The 18,669-nt window shown below is 48.6% G+C and overlaps 1 protein-coding gene across 1 annotated transcript in view; it reads left to right on the forward strand.

Annotated features, from left to right (window-relative positions):
• Nucleotides 1-18,669, forward strand: part of LOC310709775 (papilin-like) — a gene marked incomplete at its 5' end in the record, with an annotated part of 36,298 nt that overhangs the window by 16,092 nt on the left and 1,537 nt on the right. Inside the window, 7 exons of the mRNA XM_083509817.1 lie at nt 1,581-1,748; nt 3,871-4,038; nt 5,390-5,557; nt 7,697-7,864; nt 11,482-11,649; nt 13,300-13,467; nt 14,093-14,224. Of these exons, the coding sequence (XP_083365943.1) occupies nt 1,581-1,748; nt 3,871-4,038; nt 5,390-5,557; nt 7,697-7,864; nt 11,482-11,649; nt 13,300-13,467; nt 14,093-14,224 (1,140 nt within the window). The remainder of the gene's footprint in view (nt 1-1,580; nt 1,749-3,870; nt 4,039-5,389; nt 5,558-7,696; nt 7,865-11,481; nt 11,650-13,299; nt 13,468-14,092; nt 14,225-18,669) is intronic.

Here is an 18,669-nt window from a genome sequence, read left to right on the forward strand (position 1 = left end):
ACGTTGCTCCCGCAACCTGGGACTGGGCTGACTGGCCTTTATCTTCTCTGAGGCCAGGGGCGGTCCCGGCCCCCAGGAGACCCGCCGCTCCTGGCCTTAAGGCGAGCACTCCTCCTGGGAGAAACCAGTTCCCTCCGCCTCTCTGCCCTGAACCTCTGCAGCTCAGGAGAGGCTGGAGGGTTACTGGACCCAGGGGGAGACTCACCTTCCCCTGACAGGGCTGGGAGAGGCGCACCTGTAAGCACTGTGTCCTCAACCACCTCCGGAGCTAGAGTGGATTCACCTGGTGCCTGCTCCTGAGGATCCGGCACAGGTGCAGGTGCCTCAGAGTCAAGGCCCTGCTCCAGCTCAGCCGACCCTGGAGGCGGGGACTCCTGTGCAGGCTGGGATTCCTCCAGTTCAGCCTCTGAATCGGATTCCCAGGCCATCACAGTCTGCCTTCTGGGATCCTACTGTGAACAGAATGTGAGTAAACTCTTTTTATACTTTTATAGAAGACTGTGTCGTACCTTATCTTTTATGAGGGAATAAGGGGGAAATAACAGAACAGTTATCATAGAGGCTTTAGTGAGCCTGACAAACGCATCCGCTGCAAGTTTAAAAAGGGGAATGTTACTCTGCTAAATTGTGGAACTTCTTAGCATAAGTTGGAAAGGCTGTAATCAAACAATATATCCTCTCCTGCATCCCTGAACATTCCCACAGGGCTGGTGCTGTGATGTTTTTATTGCAATTATTTGCATGCTTTAATAGATCATGGCTGGATAATTCTAATTCGTGTTGATTTGCTTTTTAATTATTCCCGTCTATGTTTTTAGCCATTTCTATTTCATCTGTAGGCTGCCTTGAGTCCCCATCTGGGGGAAGGTGGGATACAAATAAATATACTGATGGTGATGATCCTAGAAATGAATCATAGAATTGGCAGTAGAAAGGGATCCCAAGGGTGATCTAGTAGCCCAATTGAGGAATTAATGCTAAAGGATCACTGACAGATCCTGCCCCCCGCAACCTCTGCCGAAAGACCTCCAACTCTATAATTCTATGGTGCAATTCTAGGGGGAGACCATGCAAGAAACTTGCAGATTCCTGTTGATCCATTTACCATCGACTAGACCCAACGCAGGTGGCGCTGTGGTCTAAACCACAGAGCCTCTTGGCTTGCCGATCAGAAGGTCGGTGGTTCAAATCCCTGCGATGGGGTGAGCTCCCATTACTCAGTCCCTGCTCCTGCCAACCTAGCAGTTTGAAAGCACGTCAAAGTGCAAGTAGATCAATAGGTACCACTCTGGCAGGAAGGTAAACGGCGTTTCCGTGCGCTGCTCTGGTTCGCCAGAAGCAGCTTAGTCATGCTGGCCCCATGACCCGGAAGTTGTACGCTGGCTCCCTTGGCCAGTAAAGCGAGATGAGCACCGCAAACCCAGAGTTGTCCGTGACTGGACCTAATGGTCAGGGGTCCCTTTACCTTTATGTTTAGACCCAACTGGGGCAGCTCTTTTAAGAGGGGTGGGCATGACACTCTTTCACAGTTCCCACGGTGCCCTTGTTCTGATGAGTCTTTATTTCTTCTGCGGCGGCAGAGATCTGCAAGCTCCCGGCAGACCCCGGTCCCTGTGATGCCTACTTCCCCATGTTCTACTATAACCACCGCAAGCAGTCCTGCCTTCCCTTTGTTTACGGAGGCTGTGGGGGAAACCTCAACAGGTTCGAGACTCTGGAGGGATGCAAACAGCAGTGCCGGAACCCAGGTAAGGCGGGACTCCTGCCAATGCAGCTGTCATCGTCATTGTACAGCGGACACTCGGGTTGCGAACATGATCTGTGTGGGAAGCACGTTCGCAACCCGCAGCGTTCGCAACCCGCAATGCCGCATCTGCGCACGCACGGGTTGTGATTCGGCACTTCTGCACATGTGCAAAGTGCAATTTAGTGCTTCTGCTCATGCGCAAGCGCCGAAACCCAGAAATAACCCATTCTGGTTCTTCTGGGTTCGGCGCAGTGTGCAACCCGAAATCACACAACCTGAAGCATCTGTAACCCGAAGTATGACTGTACTTGCCAAAGAAAAAGTGCTCAACAATGTGGAAGACAAGGCCTTTAAAATGCAGGGGGGTAAGGGGGGGGAGGCGCACCATATTAAAACAAACAAATCAGGAGGTGACGGCTATTGACGGGCGCTAGACATGAGGGCTCTGCTCTGCCTCCATGGTTAGAGGAACCCAGTTCCAGGAAACCACAGGAGGGAAGAGTGTCGCTCTTGTGCTCAAATCCTGCTTGTTGGTTTCCCATAATGGGCAACTGGCTGGCCACTGGGAGAACAGGAGGCTGGGCTAGATGGGCCATTGGCCTTACCCAGCAGGCTTTTCTTACATTCTTGGTATTCATTAAGCACAACAATGCGTACAATCAGCAGCACTGTAATATCACCAAAGTAGCCTGTTCCATTAAACTCTAAATGTCGCCTTCTTCAAGCAGTGCACAGTTAAACGGTGGAACTCCCTGCCACAGGAGGCATATCATTCACTTTGCCTTGATCATCTTGGGGGGTGGACAGAGTAGGTTAGAATGGCAAGGTGAGATAGATAATCTACTACGGTCAAAGACTCACATAACATAACACAATAAAAACAGCGTTCATAAAGATAAAATATACAATCAGAGCAGATTGCAGCAATAGCTCATGAGTTAAAACTGAGATATAGTCATACACCCCTACAACTGAGATTTGGGCTACCATAAAAATTGACCCTGAGGCACCCCAAAGGGCGACTTCAGCAGTTCCCTAGCAAGCTATTTTATACTAGAGGATGATCTGTGCCTACAAATCTGGGCGCAGAATCTGGCTGCCTGCCAGGTCGACTTATGATCTTTGCCTAAGAGGAGAGAATTAAGTTTAGACTTGTCTGGAAGATCAGAGAGCCTCTTCAGCAAAGGATCCCACAGGAAGCAGTGATGGCCACCAACATAGGTGGCGTTAAAAGAGGATAGGACAAATTTGTGGAAGAGGAGAGGGCTATGGATAGATATTAGCCACAATGGCTCTGTTCTGCCCTCCACAGTCGGAGGCAGCAGTGCTTCAGGGTCCTGGCCTAGATGGACCCCCATTGGTCTGATCCAGCAAACTGTTGCATTCTGAAGCCAAAGGAAAGGACTGGACCCTGATAAAACAAAACACGAGGCTTGGCCAGCAAGACTCTGGGAGGACGTGTGTGTCGCCACTCCCTTGTCCAGGCCGCTTTATTAACAAAAGAACCCTTTACACAGTGTTCCTAAGAACCAATCAGATTTCCTCTGAGCATTTCAAAAACCCCGCGTTGGGACAAAGTTAAAACTACAAAGAGCTAATCTGAGCATGCATACATTCTGGGGTAAATAAAACAGGACTAAAAAGGAGGAATGCATTCAGCAACCCCGGGGGTCATAAACAAGCAGTAAACATGAGAGGAAGGATGGCAAGGAAAGATAGGGATCTTTATCACCTCCTATGTGAAACTCTATTTCTTGGCCCTAAGATTAACAAAACCAAGGAAAGGGACATCAAAGCCATCTACTATCTCTATGGCCCAGGATGCAACTGGTGAAGCAACCGGTCTGTGTTTCAGAATGCTTATATGTGCCTGTCAGGTGTAGAGAAAATGGGCAGTAGAAAAAATGGGCAGAGATGGTGAGGCTTGTGGGATTTGATCAGAAATTATTGCCAGTGACTCAAGCCCAGTCAAGCAATGCTTTCATCGCGGACACAATGGCTTGCTCCATGTTTTCATAATTCCTCATAGCAATCCCATGTGACCATCACAGCAGGCTCACATGATGTTCTTATGAAGGGAAGGTGGGGACTGCTGACTCCTCCTCTCGGCTCTCTTCCGGCAGATATCTGCGTGCTGCCCCGGGATTCGGGTTCGTGTCTCGATTACTCCCGCATGTACCACTACTCTCCGTCAAAGGAGACCTGCTTGCCCTTTCCCTACGGAGGCTGCCAGGGCAACGCCAACCGGTTTGCTACCATGGAGGAATGCCTGGACACCTGCGGGAGCAAAGGTGGGCAGACTTGGGGGTCGTTTCCCTACCTTCTAGCCCCATACCTTCTTATGGGGCAACTTCTGTCTTACTGGGTTGATTTTTACTGGTGCAATACTGTTCACTTTTAAATGAGCAATATGTCTAAGACCATAAAACTCCTATCACATTATGAATGCTCAAAATAAACAGATGTCACAGTGGTGCAAATACTTACCAGTGCTTTAGGGTCTTTCTTGGCTTAATACATTACTAATTGCATTCACACCCTTCCCTTGAAAAAAAGGAACTCAAGTTTCTCCCCCTTCCTCATTCAATCCCCACAACAACCCTCTGGGGCAGGGCAGGCTGAGAGGCAGTGAGTGGCCCAAGGTCACCCAGTGAATGAATGAATTTTATTATTACGGTCACAGACCAGTTCCAGGTCACTTACAATATCAGGAAAATCATAAAACACAACAGGGATACATTGAATTGCAGTTGAGTACAACAGAGGCAATTCAGATGTAGCGGCAATTAAGATATACTGATTTTTTTCCTCTATAAGACTCACTTTTTCCCTCCTAAAAAGTAAGGGGAAATGTGTGTGCATCTTATGGAGCGAATGCAGGCTGCGCAGCTATCACAGAAGCCAGAACAGCAAGAGGGATTGCTGCTTTCTCTGTGCAGCGATCCCTCTTGCTGTTCTGGCTTCTGGGATTCAGAATATTTTTTTTCTTGTTTTCCTCCTCCAAAAACTAGGTGCATCTTGTGGTCTGGAGCGTCTTATAGAGCAAAAAATACGGTGTGTGTGTGTGTATGTGTAAGTGTAATAAATCTTGATCACTAAAATATAACCAAAAATTATCATTTAAAACCTTAATCATTTTGGTAGTACAGCTTGTTCCCTACGTTTTATGGCAGTCACACAGAATTTGGCCACCCTGAGAGTAATCTCCAGATCCTTGTCTTCTACCAGGAGTTTTAGACATTGAAGTTCAGACCCACTTGGAGATTTTTGTTTAACAGTGAGCTTCATGGCTGAGTCATGGGATTTGAGTGCTGGTGTCTCCCAGGTCCTAGTCTAACCACTTTAACCACTGTGCCACACTGTCTCTCTCTAGCTGTAAATACTCCCTGTTGTTTGGTGGTTCCTTTAACTTCATTGGGGGCAACCGAAAGCCCCTCTCTTTTCAAGTGGTATAGAAATGCCAGCTTGCCAAATGTGTTGAGTCAGTGGGGGACCAGAGATCCTGGCTCCAGAGTGCGCCACACATCCCAGGCACACTCACTTCTGCAATGTGCAGGATTGGGCTTTTGCCACCAGTTCATTTCCGTGGGGGTGTCTGAGAGTCCCTCTCTTTTGTCCCCCCCCTCTATGTTCTGCACCCAGATATCTGCAAGCTCCCTGTGGATTCTGGCCCCTGCTTGGCCCTCTTCCCCAAATTCTATTACAACCCACAAAACAAGACTTGCGAGATGTTTTATTATGGAGGCTGCGGAGGGAACGAGAACCAGTTTGAGACCCAGATGGAATGCATTTGGAGATGCCGCAACCCAGGTCAGACCAAGGAAGGGGAGCAGAGGAGATGGGTGGGGTATAAATAAATTATTATTGTTGTTGTTGTTGTTGTTATTATTATTATTATTATTATTATTATTATTTATTGACAAAGGGGGGAGCATTGTGCAGAGGACAGGTGGTCATCGGTCAGGGCCTCTTTAGCTGTGACTCCTGCATTGCTGAGGGGGTTGGACTAGATGACCCTCGGAGGTCCCTTACAACTCTACAGCTCTGAGATCCTATGATCCTATGACATTTGCTGGTGATACAAGCTGCATCAGTGCACAGCCAACCTCCTGGGGCAGCCCTGGGAATCTGCAGTCCTTGCCCAGAATCCGCACCCCACTTTGTTGTTGTTTAGTCATTTAGTCGTGTTCGACTCTTCGTGACCCCCTGGACCAGAGCACGCCAGGCACTCCTGTCTTCCACTGCCTCCCGCAGTTTGATCAAACTCATGCTGGTAGCTTCAAGAACACCATCCAACCATCTCATTCTCTGTCGTCCCCTTCTCCTTGTGCCCTCCATCTTTCCCAACATCAGGGTCTTTTTCAAGGAGTCTTCTCTTCTCATGAGGTGGCCAAAGTATTGGAGCCTCAGCTTCACGATCTGTCCTTCCAGTGAGCACTCAGGGCTGATTTCCTTCAGAATGGAGAGGTTTGATCTCCTTGCAGTCCATGGGACTCTCAAGAGTCTCCTCCAGCACCAGAATTCAAAAGCATCCATTCTTCGGCGATCAGCCTTCTTTATGGTCCAGCTCTCACTTCCATACATCACTACTGGGAAAACCATGGCTTTTACTATACGGACCTTTGTTGGCAAGGTGATGTCTCTGCTTTTTAAGATGTTGTCTAGGTTTGCCATCACCTTTCTCCCAAGGAGCAGGCGTCTTTTAATTTCGTGACTGCTGTCACCATCTGCACTGATCATGGAGCACCCCACTTAGCACTTCACAAAAGGAAATATTTTGGTTTCCTACTTTAAATGCACTCGGGGCAGACCACCTTATCATTGCCGCTATTATTTCTGCTTTTGTTGCTTTTACTTTAATTTCTTAAGTCCTTTTCATTATAAGGTCTCAGGTCTGGGTTACAGCAAGAGCAGATAACAGTACTAAAATCTGTTAAAATGATTTAAAAACAGAAGAATAGAGTGGGGCTGGTGGTGGCACCACTGTGAGCATGAGCATCCTAGGAACATGAGAAGAGGCCTTCTGGATCAGGCCATGATTTGGCCCAATCCTGTTTTAAAGCCAGCCAAGTTGGTGGCCATCACTACCCCCCCCCCAATAGAAGCATATTTTATATAAACTAAACCACTCAGTATTCCATTATTAAATCCATCGAAACTTATTTACACTGCTGAATTTATCTTTATGCTGACCACGTTTTCAAATAAACACAATATTCCTCCACATACTCAATAAACATTTTCCAGTCTTCTTTAAACATGTGTTCTTCTTGTTCTCTTATTCTATATGTTAGGTCCTCAAGCTGGGCATATTTCAACTGTTTCAGTTGCATTCTTCTTTAGTCAGGTAAAGTTAAAGGGACCCCTGACCGTAAGGTCCAGTCGTGACCGACTCTGGGGTTGCGGCACTCATCTCGCTTTATTGGCCGAGGGAGCTGGTGTACAGCTTCTGGGTCATGTGGCCAGCAGGACTAAGCCGCTTCTGGAGAACCAGAGCAGCGCACGGAAACACTGTTTACCTTCCCGCCGGAGTGGTACCTATTGATCTACTTCCACTTTGACATGCTTTTAAACTGCTAGGTTGGCAGGAGCAGGGACCGAGCAACGGGAGCTCAGCCTGTCGCGGGGATTCGAACCGCCGACCTTCTGATCAGCAAGCCCTAGGCTCTGTGGTTTAGACCACAGCAATACTGGCGTCCTTTCTTTAGTCGGGACTTTGCTCAATTTCCATTTGGGGGCTAACAAAATGTGGGCCATAGTAAGGGCATACATAAATAACCTTTTCTGACACCTGGGAATTTCAGTCTGAATTATCCCCAACAAAAAGGACTCTGGTTTTTTTGGGAAAGTACTTTTAAACATTGTTTTTCAGTTCATTATGAATTATTTCCCAGTACTCTTGCCCAAGCAACTTCAACCCTCCTGCCTGACCCTCTCACATCCTTCCAGATATCTGTAAGCTGCCTAAGGAGACAGGCCCCTGCAAGGCTGCCATGCCCAGGTACTATTACAACCCCGCCACTAAAACCTGCGAAGTGTTCATCTACGGAGGCTGTCAGGGCAACGAGAACCGGTTTGAATCTCTCTCGGAATGTGAGCACGCCTGCAAGAAGCCGGGTAATGATAATGAATTTATTATTTACATGCCACCCATCCGAGAGGTAGGCAAAAGAGTCTCTTGGCCCAAGCTTCTTGTCGTGGGTTCATTGCATGGCAAGTTCCCGCCCCCCCCCCCAAGGAAATAAAGACACATGACACAATTATTATGATTAATGGGCTAAATAAGGCCACAACATTATTGGTTACAGGTGATGAGCGGTATTCGTTTAGACATTGGTCCTAACCGACCAGTGGCGTAGCGTGGGGGGTGCAGGGGGGCCGGCCGCACCAGGCGCAACATCTGGGGGTTAGGGTTAGGGGGTGCAAATCCATGGGTTAGGGGGCGCAAATTACTTGCCTTGTCCCGGGTGCTGACAACCCACGCTATGCCACTGTAACCGACTATTTCTCACTTCAGCCCGTCCTCTAGAAGTCCAGGAAGGGTTAACCACCAGTAGGGGGAGTCCTGCTGCTGCACATCAACTAGGAACTCCCCTGGGATCACTGCTAGGGGGCGTGTCTTGGGCCCTTATCTCCCGAGGCTTCGGACAGGGCCACGCCCCCTGGAATCCATTAATGGACTACCCTTCAATATGTGGGGCAGGTGATGGCACTACCTCCCCTCTTCCATCTACAGAACAATACCAATGCCTAACCACCAATACCAAGAAAGTTGTGATGATTTGCTACGAGGTAGGCGAAAACCAAGTGGCCGGTGCCAATTTCCCACGTGGGAAAATTCAACGGCAACCAACGAAGGTCCATAGCAAGGTCCAGGAACAAAAACCTTAAAGGGTGGGAGGGTGGGAAACAGGAACAGCTGGAGGTGGCAAAAGAGGGAATGTCCAGGGAATGACGCAGCCGGGGATTCCCTCAATTGTGCGGAGGCTGAGAGCCAGCCGCAGCGCGTGTGGTGGGAGCGTGAAGCCTGCAACCCCACCTCCTTTTGTAGGCGGAAGTGGCTTTATCAGATATTGTCCCCTGAAATAACCTGCTTCCACTCTAACCGGGCAAAAGCCAAAGCCAAGGAACAGTGGCAGAGCATTGGGCCCAGGTGAGATCCCTGCTGGCATCCCAGGCAAGACTGCGAGAGATGCCTGCCTGAAATCCTAGAGAAACAATTCTGCCAGTCAGTGTAGACAACACTGAAGTAGATGGACCAATGGCTTGGCAGCTTCCTCTGTTCCTAGAGCAAAAGGGTCACTTTGCTCACTAAACCCATGTTTAGATTTACTTATTTATTAGCATTTGTGATTGCTCTCTTGTTCCGTTTATGGTTTCTATTGTCATTACAATTTCAAACTGTTTATTTATTTTTAACACTTTTCCATATTTGAAGATTGCACAAAAATACAAAAAGCCATGAACATACATACCAAAAACTGACAAACAAAAAGGAAAAAGGAAAAGAAAACCTCTATACTATACATAAATGAAAACCAAAACCATCAGATTTTAAACTGTTTACCGTATTTTTTGCTCTATAAGACTCACTTTTTCCCTCCTAAAAATAAGGGGAAATGTGTGTGCGTCTTATGGAGCGAATGCAGGCTGCGCAGCTATCCCAGAAGCCAGAACAGCAAGAGGGATTGCTGCTTTCACTGCGCAGAGATCCCTCTTGCTGTTCTGGCTTCTGAGATTCAGAATATTTTTTTTCTTGTTTTCCTCCTCCAAAAACTAGGTGTGTTTTGTGGTCTGGTGCGTCTTATAGAGCGAAAAATACGGTAATCCTGCCTCGTATGCAGCTGCAAGACACCCCCCCCACACACAGCAAGCTATTAAGTGGCCTTAAGTGTTTGCCCCAGGTAGACACAGCCCACCCGAAGGCTGGGAGGTGGGTGAACTTGCTCCATTCTCTATAGGGGAAGCTGAAGGCTAAGGCTATTCTTGGGGTGGGGGCAGGGATTCCTACAAGGACAGCGGCAAACTGGGGAGCAGCAGCTGCCCCACACATTGTGGCCTTGGCTAATCTTCCCACCTTGTGCTCATAGGTCACCCACCCACCTACAAGGGCAAGAACGAATGTTCGGCTGAGCAGCTCCTAGGATACATACATATTTTTATTTGTATGCCACTATTCCACAGTTCAAGCTATGTTCAAGGCGGCTTGCAACATGAAAAAATACATAATGGCAACATAAGAAAAGTACAGTGGTACCTCTGGATGTGAACGGGATCCGTTCTGGAGCCCCGTTCACATCCTGAGCAGAACGCAACTTGCGTCTGTGCATGCACGGGTCGCGATTCACCGCTTCTGTGCAAGCACGTGACGTCATTTTGAGTGTCTGCGCATGCGCAAGCGGCGAAACCCGGAAGCAACCTGTTCTGTTACTTCTGTGTCACCGTGGAACGCAACCTGAAAACGCTCAACCTGAAGCGACTTTAACCCGAGGTATAACTGTAGTTCTAAAGTGTAGGATGTGGAACACAAAGCAGTCAAATACAACATCCCTAGAGTGGACATAAAAAGAGGGTGTCTGGACCAGCCAGTCAGAACTTCCTGTTTCCTCCTGAGCTGGGACAGACTTCCTCTGCATGTGACTAGGGGTGGGCGTGGCCTCACCTGTGCAGGTAACAAAATACCTCAGCGGAGGCCGCCATCTCGCTCTCTTTCACTGATTCCATTCGTCGAAGAAGCAACATTTGCTTAGCCTAAGATGCCCAGCCAAGAGAGCACAAAGGGACTGTCTCCTTATGGAATAGTTTCCAGGTGTATATTACTTTTGTAACTTAAGTCTGCCTTCTGGGATCCATCTGTGAAAAGAATGAGTGAGTGAGTAAACTCTTTTTATACTTTTATAGAAGACTGTGTCGTGTCTATTCTTTTCATGAGGGAATAAAAGGGGAATTACCAGGTAACTTATTTTAGAGGCTTATGCAAGCCTGGCATAAACGCTATCCGCTGCACAAGTATTAAAAAAGGGGAATGTTACTCTGCTAAATTATAGAACTTGTTAACACAAGTTGGAAAGGATATACAGTCATACCTCATGTTACGTTCGCTTCATCTTACGTTTCTTCAGGTTGCATCCTGCGGCGACACGGAAGTACTGGAAACGGTTACTTCCGGGTTTTGCTGCTCGCGCATGGGCAGAAGCGCAAAATGACATCATGCGTAGAAGCGGCGAGTCGCAACCTGCGCGTGCACAGACGCGTCACTGCGGGTTGCGTTCCTTTCATGTTGCGAACGGGCCTCTGGAACGGATCCGGTTCGCAACCAAAGGCACCACTGTAATTAAACAATATATCCTCTCCTGCCTCCCTGAACATTCCCACATAAATAACAAATAAAGCATTAAAAAATACACAAGCAAAGTGAACAATTTCCACATACATCACAACAAGGTCTCAAATAAAGATGCAAAAAAATAAATAAATAGCAGCAACCCCCCCCCCCAAGCCTGCAACAAAAACCCCCCAGCAACACCTCAGCCCGAGAATCTGTTCAGCAGCCCTAGCTTTTGCAGCTGGAGTCAGTCCTGGCCCTGCCCTCCCAGGCCAGTTGGGGAAAGCCTGCAAGGCAGGGAGCAGGACTCCCAGGACTCCAGCCAGGATGGTCTTGACGTGCTTTTTTTCCTGCCCAGAAGTCCCAGCTCCATTTCTCCCTCCCATCTCTCTTTGTTCTGCGGCTCCAGATATCTGCCGGCTGCCCAGCAATCCCGGAGAGGGGGACCACTCCATCCACCTGTTTTACTACAGCCGCCTTGGAGCAGGCTGCTACCCGTTCACCTACAGAGGCCACAAGGGCAACGCCAACAGGTTTGCAACGCTGGTGGAATGTGAGGAGACCTGCAGGGACCCAGGTAAGCACTTGGTCCTTGCCACAGGATCACATTCACCCAGTGCTATACCAGCTGCACTGGCTCCCGGTGGAGTACAGGGTCAGGTTGAAGGTGCTGGTTTTGACCTTTAAAGCCCTACGTAGCCTAGGACCCTTGTACCTACGGGACCGCCTCTCCTGGTCTGCCCCACGGAGGACCTTACGGTCCACAAATGACAACACCTTGGAGGTCCCAAGTCGCAAGGTGGTTAGATTGGTCTCAACTAGGGCCAGGGCCTTTTCAGTACTGGCCCCGATGTGGTGGAACGCTCTGTCCCAAGAGACCAGGGCCCTGCGGGATGTGACATCTTTCAGCAGGGCATGCAAGACAGAGCTGTTCCGCCTGGCCTTTGGTTTGGACTCAGTCTGACCCTTATGTTTCCCTCTCCTTATGGTCTTGATCTATGGGCTACTTTGAAAATGAGACTGCATTTTAAATTGCATTTTAAACTGTATTTTCAATTGGGTTTTTTTTCCTATTATGTTTTTACTTTAATTTTACTGGTGTTAGCTGCCCTGAGCCCGGCTCTATCCAGGGAGGATGCGGTATAAATAAAAATTATTATTATTATTATTATTATTATTATTATTATTATTATTATTATTATTATTATTATCAGGGCTCCCTCCCTCTCTCTCTCTCTGCAGGACATGGGGAAAGGGTGTCCCAATCCCTAGGGACAGAGAGAAGAGGCTTCATGGAAAGAAAAGTCGGGGTACAGTGATTAGGAAACTAGGGTGGGGGCAGACCCTGTGGGGATACGCGCTCTCGCCATCGCCGGTGGCCTCCTATTTCTTCCTCCTGCCTCTACCTCGAGTCAGAAATACAGCACATGACATTAGATTTTGCGGGCCTCCAGTGAAGCTGAATGTTAGGAGATTCGGGACAGAGAAAAGAAAGTCCTTCGTCACACAGCACAGAGTTAGACTGTGGAACTCCCTCCCACTGGAGGCAGGGATGGCCACCAAGGTGGACGGTTTTAAAAGAGGATTGAACAGTCACAGTGGAGAGGGCTAGGGCATCTAGTTGGCCAAATGGGCGGGACCAAATGGGCCTGATCCAGCAGGCTGCTCTTAAGTTCTAATAATAATAATAATAATTTATTTATACCCCGCCCATCTGGCAGGACTTCCCCAGCCACTCTGGGCGGCTTCCAACAAAATATTAAAATACAGTGGTCTGTTAAACATTAAAAGCTTCCCTAAACAGGGCTGCCTTCAGATGTCTTCTAAAAGTCTGGTAGTTGTTTATCTCTTTGACATCTGGTGGGAGGGAGTTCCACAGGGCGGGTGCCACTACCGAGAAGACCCTCTGCCTGGTTCCCTGTAACTTGGCTTCTCACAGGGAGGGAACCGCCAGAAGGCCCTCGGCGCTGGACCTCAGTGTCCGGGCTGAACGATGGGGGTGGAGACGCTCCTTCAGGTATACTGGGCCTTTGAGGCCGTTTAGGGCTTTCAAGGTCAGCACCAACACTTATGCAGTGCGTAGGGGTGAAACTAGGCTTTATTTCATCCCAGAACCTGCAAACTGATTTGTGCATATCCAACAGTGTCCCCCCCCCCACCAGACCCCACCCCTTTCATTCTTTCTCGCAGCTCAAAACACAAGGCCCCTTCTGCTCTCTGGCTGCAGATATCTGCCAGCTTCCCCAGAAGCCGGGTCCCTGCAACACCTACGTCCAAAGGTTCTACTTCAACTCCACCAGCAGAGAGTGCACCCCTTTCGACTATGGCAGCTGCAGGGGGAACCTGAATAACTTCCCCACCGAAGAGGAATGCCAGCTGGCTTGCAAGGGCCCAGGTGGGTCTCTGGGCAGATGCCGGGAGGGCGACTGAGGCTGCGCTCTGTCTCCACAGTGGATCGCTGACACCTGAGATGTATCTTTCAGGACCCACCCTATTTCTTGCCGTTATATTTTCTTTTAGTAATTGAAAGCTTTAATGTGCCATTTTAAATTGTCGCAACCCAGCCTGGGACCTTAGGGTGGGTGGCAATAAATTAAAATGTCGTCGTCATCTGGTTCCACGCATTTGGTGAGGACGCGGTTGATCAAAAAGGCCTTTTGGGTTGTCGTTTTCTGAGAACATAGGAGAATACTTTGCAATGAGTCAGACCGTTCATTCTTCTGGGTCTTAGACAGGGGGCCTCTCCTTGCCCTACTGGAGATGCCATTGGAATTTGAACCCAGGAAACTTGGCATGCAAGGCAAGTGCTCTATCACTGAGCTATGGCCATTCTCCCCCTGCGCTGGACTTATTACTCAATCTGAGGACTGGCTTTATGCCTTTGAATTACCATTTTTGAGGAGTGTCGTGTCAGCCTCCTTGAGTTCCTTGGGACGCAGCTTTTGAAAACAAAAATGCTTCATTGGACCCATCCCCTCCACGACCCAAGACGTCACAGACACCTGGCTGATCTCTTGCAGAGAAGCCCGGCTTCTGCCCCCCTCCGGACCCTGCCGATTGCCGGATGACCTGCCAGAAGGACTGTGACTGCCCAGGGGGCAAGAAGTGTTGCGGCAACAAGTGTGGTCAAGTGTGCAAGGAGCCTGTGAAAGGTGAGAGGCTGCGGGGTCAGGTTGGTGCTGCGGGGCTCCTGGCAAGCCCTTGGGGGGGGGTAACTCAGCCAGCTCCATGGCACACAAAGGGTGTGTGTGTTAGGGAAATGTCAGAGTTTGAGCTGCCTGGGTTAGACTCAAGAGACGGTTCTCAAGCAAGGTGCATCTTCATTCAAGGACTGCAATGTGCTCTGACTTACACCAAGAGCTAAAACACACTCCTCTTTCTACTAAGCATACATTGTGATGTTGCATTCTGAAGGCAAAGGAAGGACTAAAGGTAAAGGTAAAGGGACCCCTGACCATTAGGTCCAGTCGTGGCTGACTGGGTTTGCAGCACTCATCTCGCTTTACTGGCCGAGGGAGCTGGCGTACAGCTTCCGGGTCATGTGGCCAGCAGGACTAAGCCGCTTCTGGCAAACCAGAGCAGCGCACGGAAACACCGTTTACCTTCCCGCCAGAGCGGTACCTATTTATCTACTTGCACTTTGACATGCTTTCGAACTGCTAGGTTGGCAGGAGCAGGGACCGAGCAATGGGAGCTCACCCCGTCGCGGGGATTCGAACCGCCGACCTTCTGATCGGCAAGTCCTAGGCTCTGTGGTTTAACCCACAGCGCCACCCACATCCCTGGACCCTGATTAATTAGGAAGAAAGGACTGGACCCTGATTAATACAATAGACACGAGGCTTGACTAGCAAGACCCTGGGAGAAAGTGTGCATCTCACTCCCTGGCCCAGGCAGTTTTTATTAAGAAAAGAACTTTAACACAGCATTTGTAAGAACCAATCAGATTTCCTCTGAGCATTAAAAAAATCCCCATGTGGGGACAAAGTCAGATCAGAGGAAGCCTCTTAACCACAAAGAACTATTTACTATCTGAGCATGCATACATGTTCAGGCTAAATAAACAGGAACCAAGGAGGAATGCATCTAGCAAACCCTGGAGGTAAGGAAGGGAAAGACAGGCATTTTACCACCTCAGTGTGAACTCTGTTCCTGGCCCTAAGATCTACCTAAACAAAAGCTACATCAAATCTAACTCCTCCAAAGCTATCTCCTTATTTTTATGTACCCGGGATGCCTGGTGAAGCAACTGGTCTGTGTTAGAATGCTCAATACGTGACGGTCAGGCATAGAGAAAATGGGGCAGAGATGCAGTGGCTTGTGGGATCGATCAGAAATCATGTCAATGACCCAAACCCAGTCAAAGTGATGCTTTCACCGCTGACACAATGGTTTGCTTCATTTTTCATAATTCCTCATAGCAATCCTATGTGACCACTACATTGTGACACAGCAATAGCAGGAATTTTCAACTCACACAATAGCAAGGTCACAAAGGGGGTCTTGTGCTCTTTGCTCCCCATCCTGCTCATTCCTTTTGAGACAAGCCTACCTTGAGACAAGCTTGCCAGAGCCTCCTTGATCTTTTCAGGGGTGCCTGCTGCTATCAGTTTGTGCAGACCTTGCATTCCACCCAGCCTAGATTTGCACATTGGCCATCCTTAGGTTTCTTAATTGCTTTAAAGCTTCGTTTTCCCTCCACACACATGTAGGACAGAAGGGGAAGGAGAGGGAGGGAAAGGCCACCTCTGTGTTTGGGGGGGGGGTCACTTCAGTTTAAAGAACTCCCTGGTGCTCTTTGATCTTTGGGGTGACTGTGAGGGGAGGGGGAGAAGGGGGGAAGCTGAGCAGAAACTCTTGACGAAAAGCATGTCAGTAGGCAGCACAGAGTTAGTCTATGGAACTCCCTCCCCCATGAGGCAGTGATGGGCACCCAACTGGATGGCTTTGAAAGAGGACTGGGCAAATCCATGGAGGAGGAGGAGAAGGCAATCAAAGGCTGCTAGCCACAATAGTTGGAGGCAGCGATGCTTCTGAATCCCAGTTGCCAGAAACCACAGCTGGAGAAAGTTGCCCTTGTGCTCAGCTCCAGCTCGTGGGTTTCCCAGAAGATGCATCTGGTTGGCCAGATGTTGGACTAGTTGGGCCATTAGCCTGATCCTGCAAATGTTCTCCTTACATTCTTATATATCCTCCTGGACTGTTCTTGATGTGAATGAATGAATTTATTAATACGGTCACAGACCAGCCTCAACACACACAATATCACAGATCATAAAAAATAAAAAAATCAGAAATACAAAGGACAGTATGAATATAACAAGGATTTAAATATAAAAGTTAAAATTAATTATTAGCGTGCTCCCTGTAGTTAACATTTAGGGGTTTGGTCATTATGGGATACCACTTGCTTCCTGTGATTGATTGCAGACACACAGAATTTGGCTACATTTAATGTAGTCTTGGGATTCTTGTCCTCTAGCAGTAGTTTTAAACTATGGTGTTCCGATACTTTCCTGGACTTTTGCAAAGCAGGTGTAATAAAAGTAAAACGTATATCCTCATAAAGACGGCAACGTAATAGTACGTGTGGAGCAGTTTCAACTTCCAACGAGCCACAAAGGCAGACCCGTGCTGTATATGGTTTACCCTCAAATCTGCCCTGAAGTAAGGCAGAAGGGAGAACGTTGAATCTGGCGAGGGTAAAAGACCGTCTGTATTTGGGTACCTGAAGACCTGACAGATAGTTAGCTGGAGAGAAACCTCTCCCATGGTCCCTTATTGCTGGGTGTTTGATCATTTCGCTCATGTGGCATGATGTGGATGTTTGATCATTTCGCTCATGTTCTTGATGTGTCTTCCATGGAGAACCACGAGCCAAGTACAAGTCTTGGGTAGCTTTCCTGGGCTCCCAGGAAGAGTCCAGTTGGACTCCTGTACATGAAGAGCGGGCAAAGAGGACCAAGAGCAGATTCCTCCTTAATTCTGTGACACAGTTGGCCTTTGTTCGTGGGAATGCTCTTGGTATCTGTAGCAGGGAGGTGAAATGGGTGGGTGGGTGCATCTCCAGAACAAGGGCTAGCCTAGCTCCAGGCGCCCACCTGAAATGGTCCCAGCAGCCCTCCCAAATCTTCCTTAGAGCTGCTGGGTAAAGCTCTTTGACACGCTGAGGAGAAGACTGTGTCCTTGCTGCTACCACCTTGCAGAGTCAGCGTTCCCAGGACTGGGCTAAGGTGGAAGAGGAGCAGAGCGGAGGCTGAGATCCAGTCCTGGGGCTGAATGCTGGGGTTGACCTGGCATGCTGGCTGCAGGCCCTGGGGTGGACCTTCTCCTTTCCTAAAGGTCCTAATGACACTGGGCTTGTCCTCTCTGTGGGAATGTTCAGGGATGCAGGAGAGGATATATTGTTTGATTATATCCTTTTCCAACTTGTGTTAACAAGCTCACAATTTAGCAGAGTAACATCCCCCTTTTTAAACTCACAGCGGATGCGTTAGCTCAGGCTCGCTAAAGCCTCTATAATAACTGGCACTAGCAAGTTCCTTCATTTAGCAGAGTGCATTCCACTTTTCACGCAGCAGAAAACAAGTTGCTGACTCGTCTGAGCCATTTACTGTTATACAATTCAATCTAGCTCAGACTGAATTGTGTGTTCCTGGTAAGATCCCCTTTTGAATCCCTCCTAAAAGAATAAAGGCTTCACCGTCTTATTCATAAGTAACAACAAAAAGTAGGTTTGCTCATGATCAGGCAGAGCACAGTGTAATCCCTGAAGGCAGGCGTCAGGCTTAAAGTTACAAGCATGTACAAACAGGTTTACCCCATATGGGAGATGACCTGGGGAACTGCTGTGGCAGTCCTGGAAGTTTGCAGGATGAACAGGAAGGTCAAAAAGAGAAAGGTGGCCGTGTGACTTGGCCTTTTACCAGGTCTGGAAAGGTCAAGCCCACCTGCTAGTCACATGCAAGAGGAAGGATGCTCCAGGCCAGGAGGAGCAGGAACTTCTGACTGGCTGGACCAAACATTCCCTTGCATGTCCACTCTAGCAAAACAAGGAATGTTATACTTGACTGCTCCCAGTGGATTACATCCCAGATCTCTCAGGGGCAAATTACAGTTCCTGGCATTCTTCGGGAGAATCTGTGACTAACTGAAGTGCTACAAAAGTGTTTTTGGTCTGTGGCGTGAATGAGACCATACTTTCACGTACAGTGGGAAAATCTGGGCAGCCAAGGAGGTTGTGTCCCCTTTGGTCAGCAGGTGGCAGCATTGAGCTATGTTTCAGATGCTCCTGCAGACAGGTGGGAGGCCGCTTTTGCATGTAATTCTATTCAGACAGGCCACCCAGTGAAAACACACCTGTGTGTGCTCATGCACACGCCCACTGGGATATGCTCACTGCCCCCCTCCTGACCCTCTGTACATAATACTGGAAGCCAGTGGGCTCACCCAGCGAAGCTGGAGAGCAGCAGATTCAGGAAAGGGAAAAGGAAGGACGTCTTCACATGTTGCATGTAGTTAATATGCTACTACCAGGTGTAATGATGACCACCAAGTTGGGTGGATTTTAACGATAGTTAAGGAAAATCGAAGGCTA

Source organism: Podarcis liolepis (assembly GCF_965112155.1).
Source record: "Podarcis liolepis genome assembly, chromosome: 6".
NCBI lineage: Eukaryota > Metazoa > Chordata > Lepidosauria > Squamata > Lacertidae > Podarcis > Podarcis liolepis.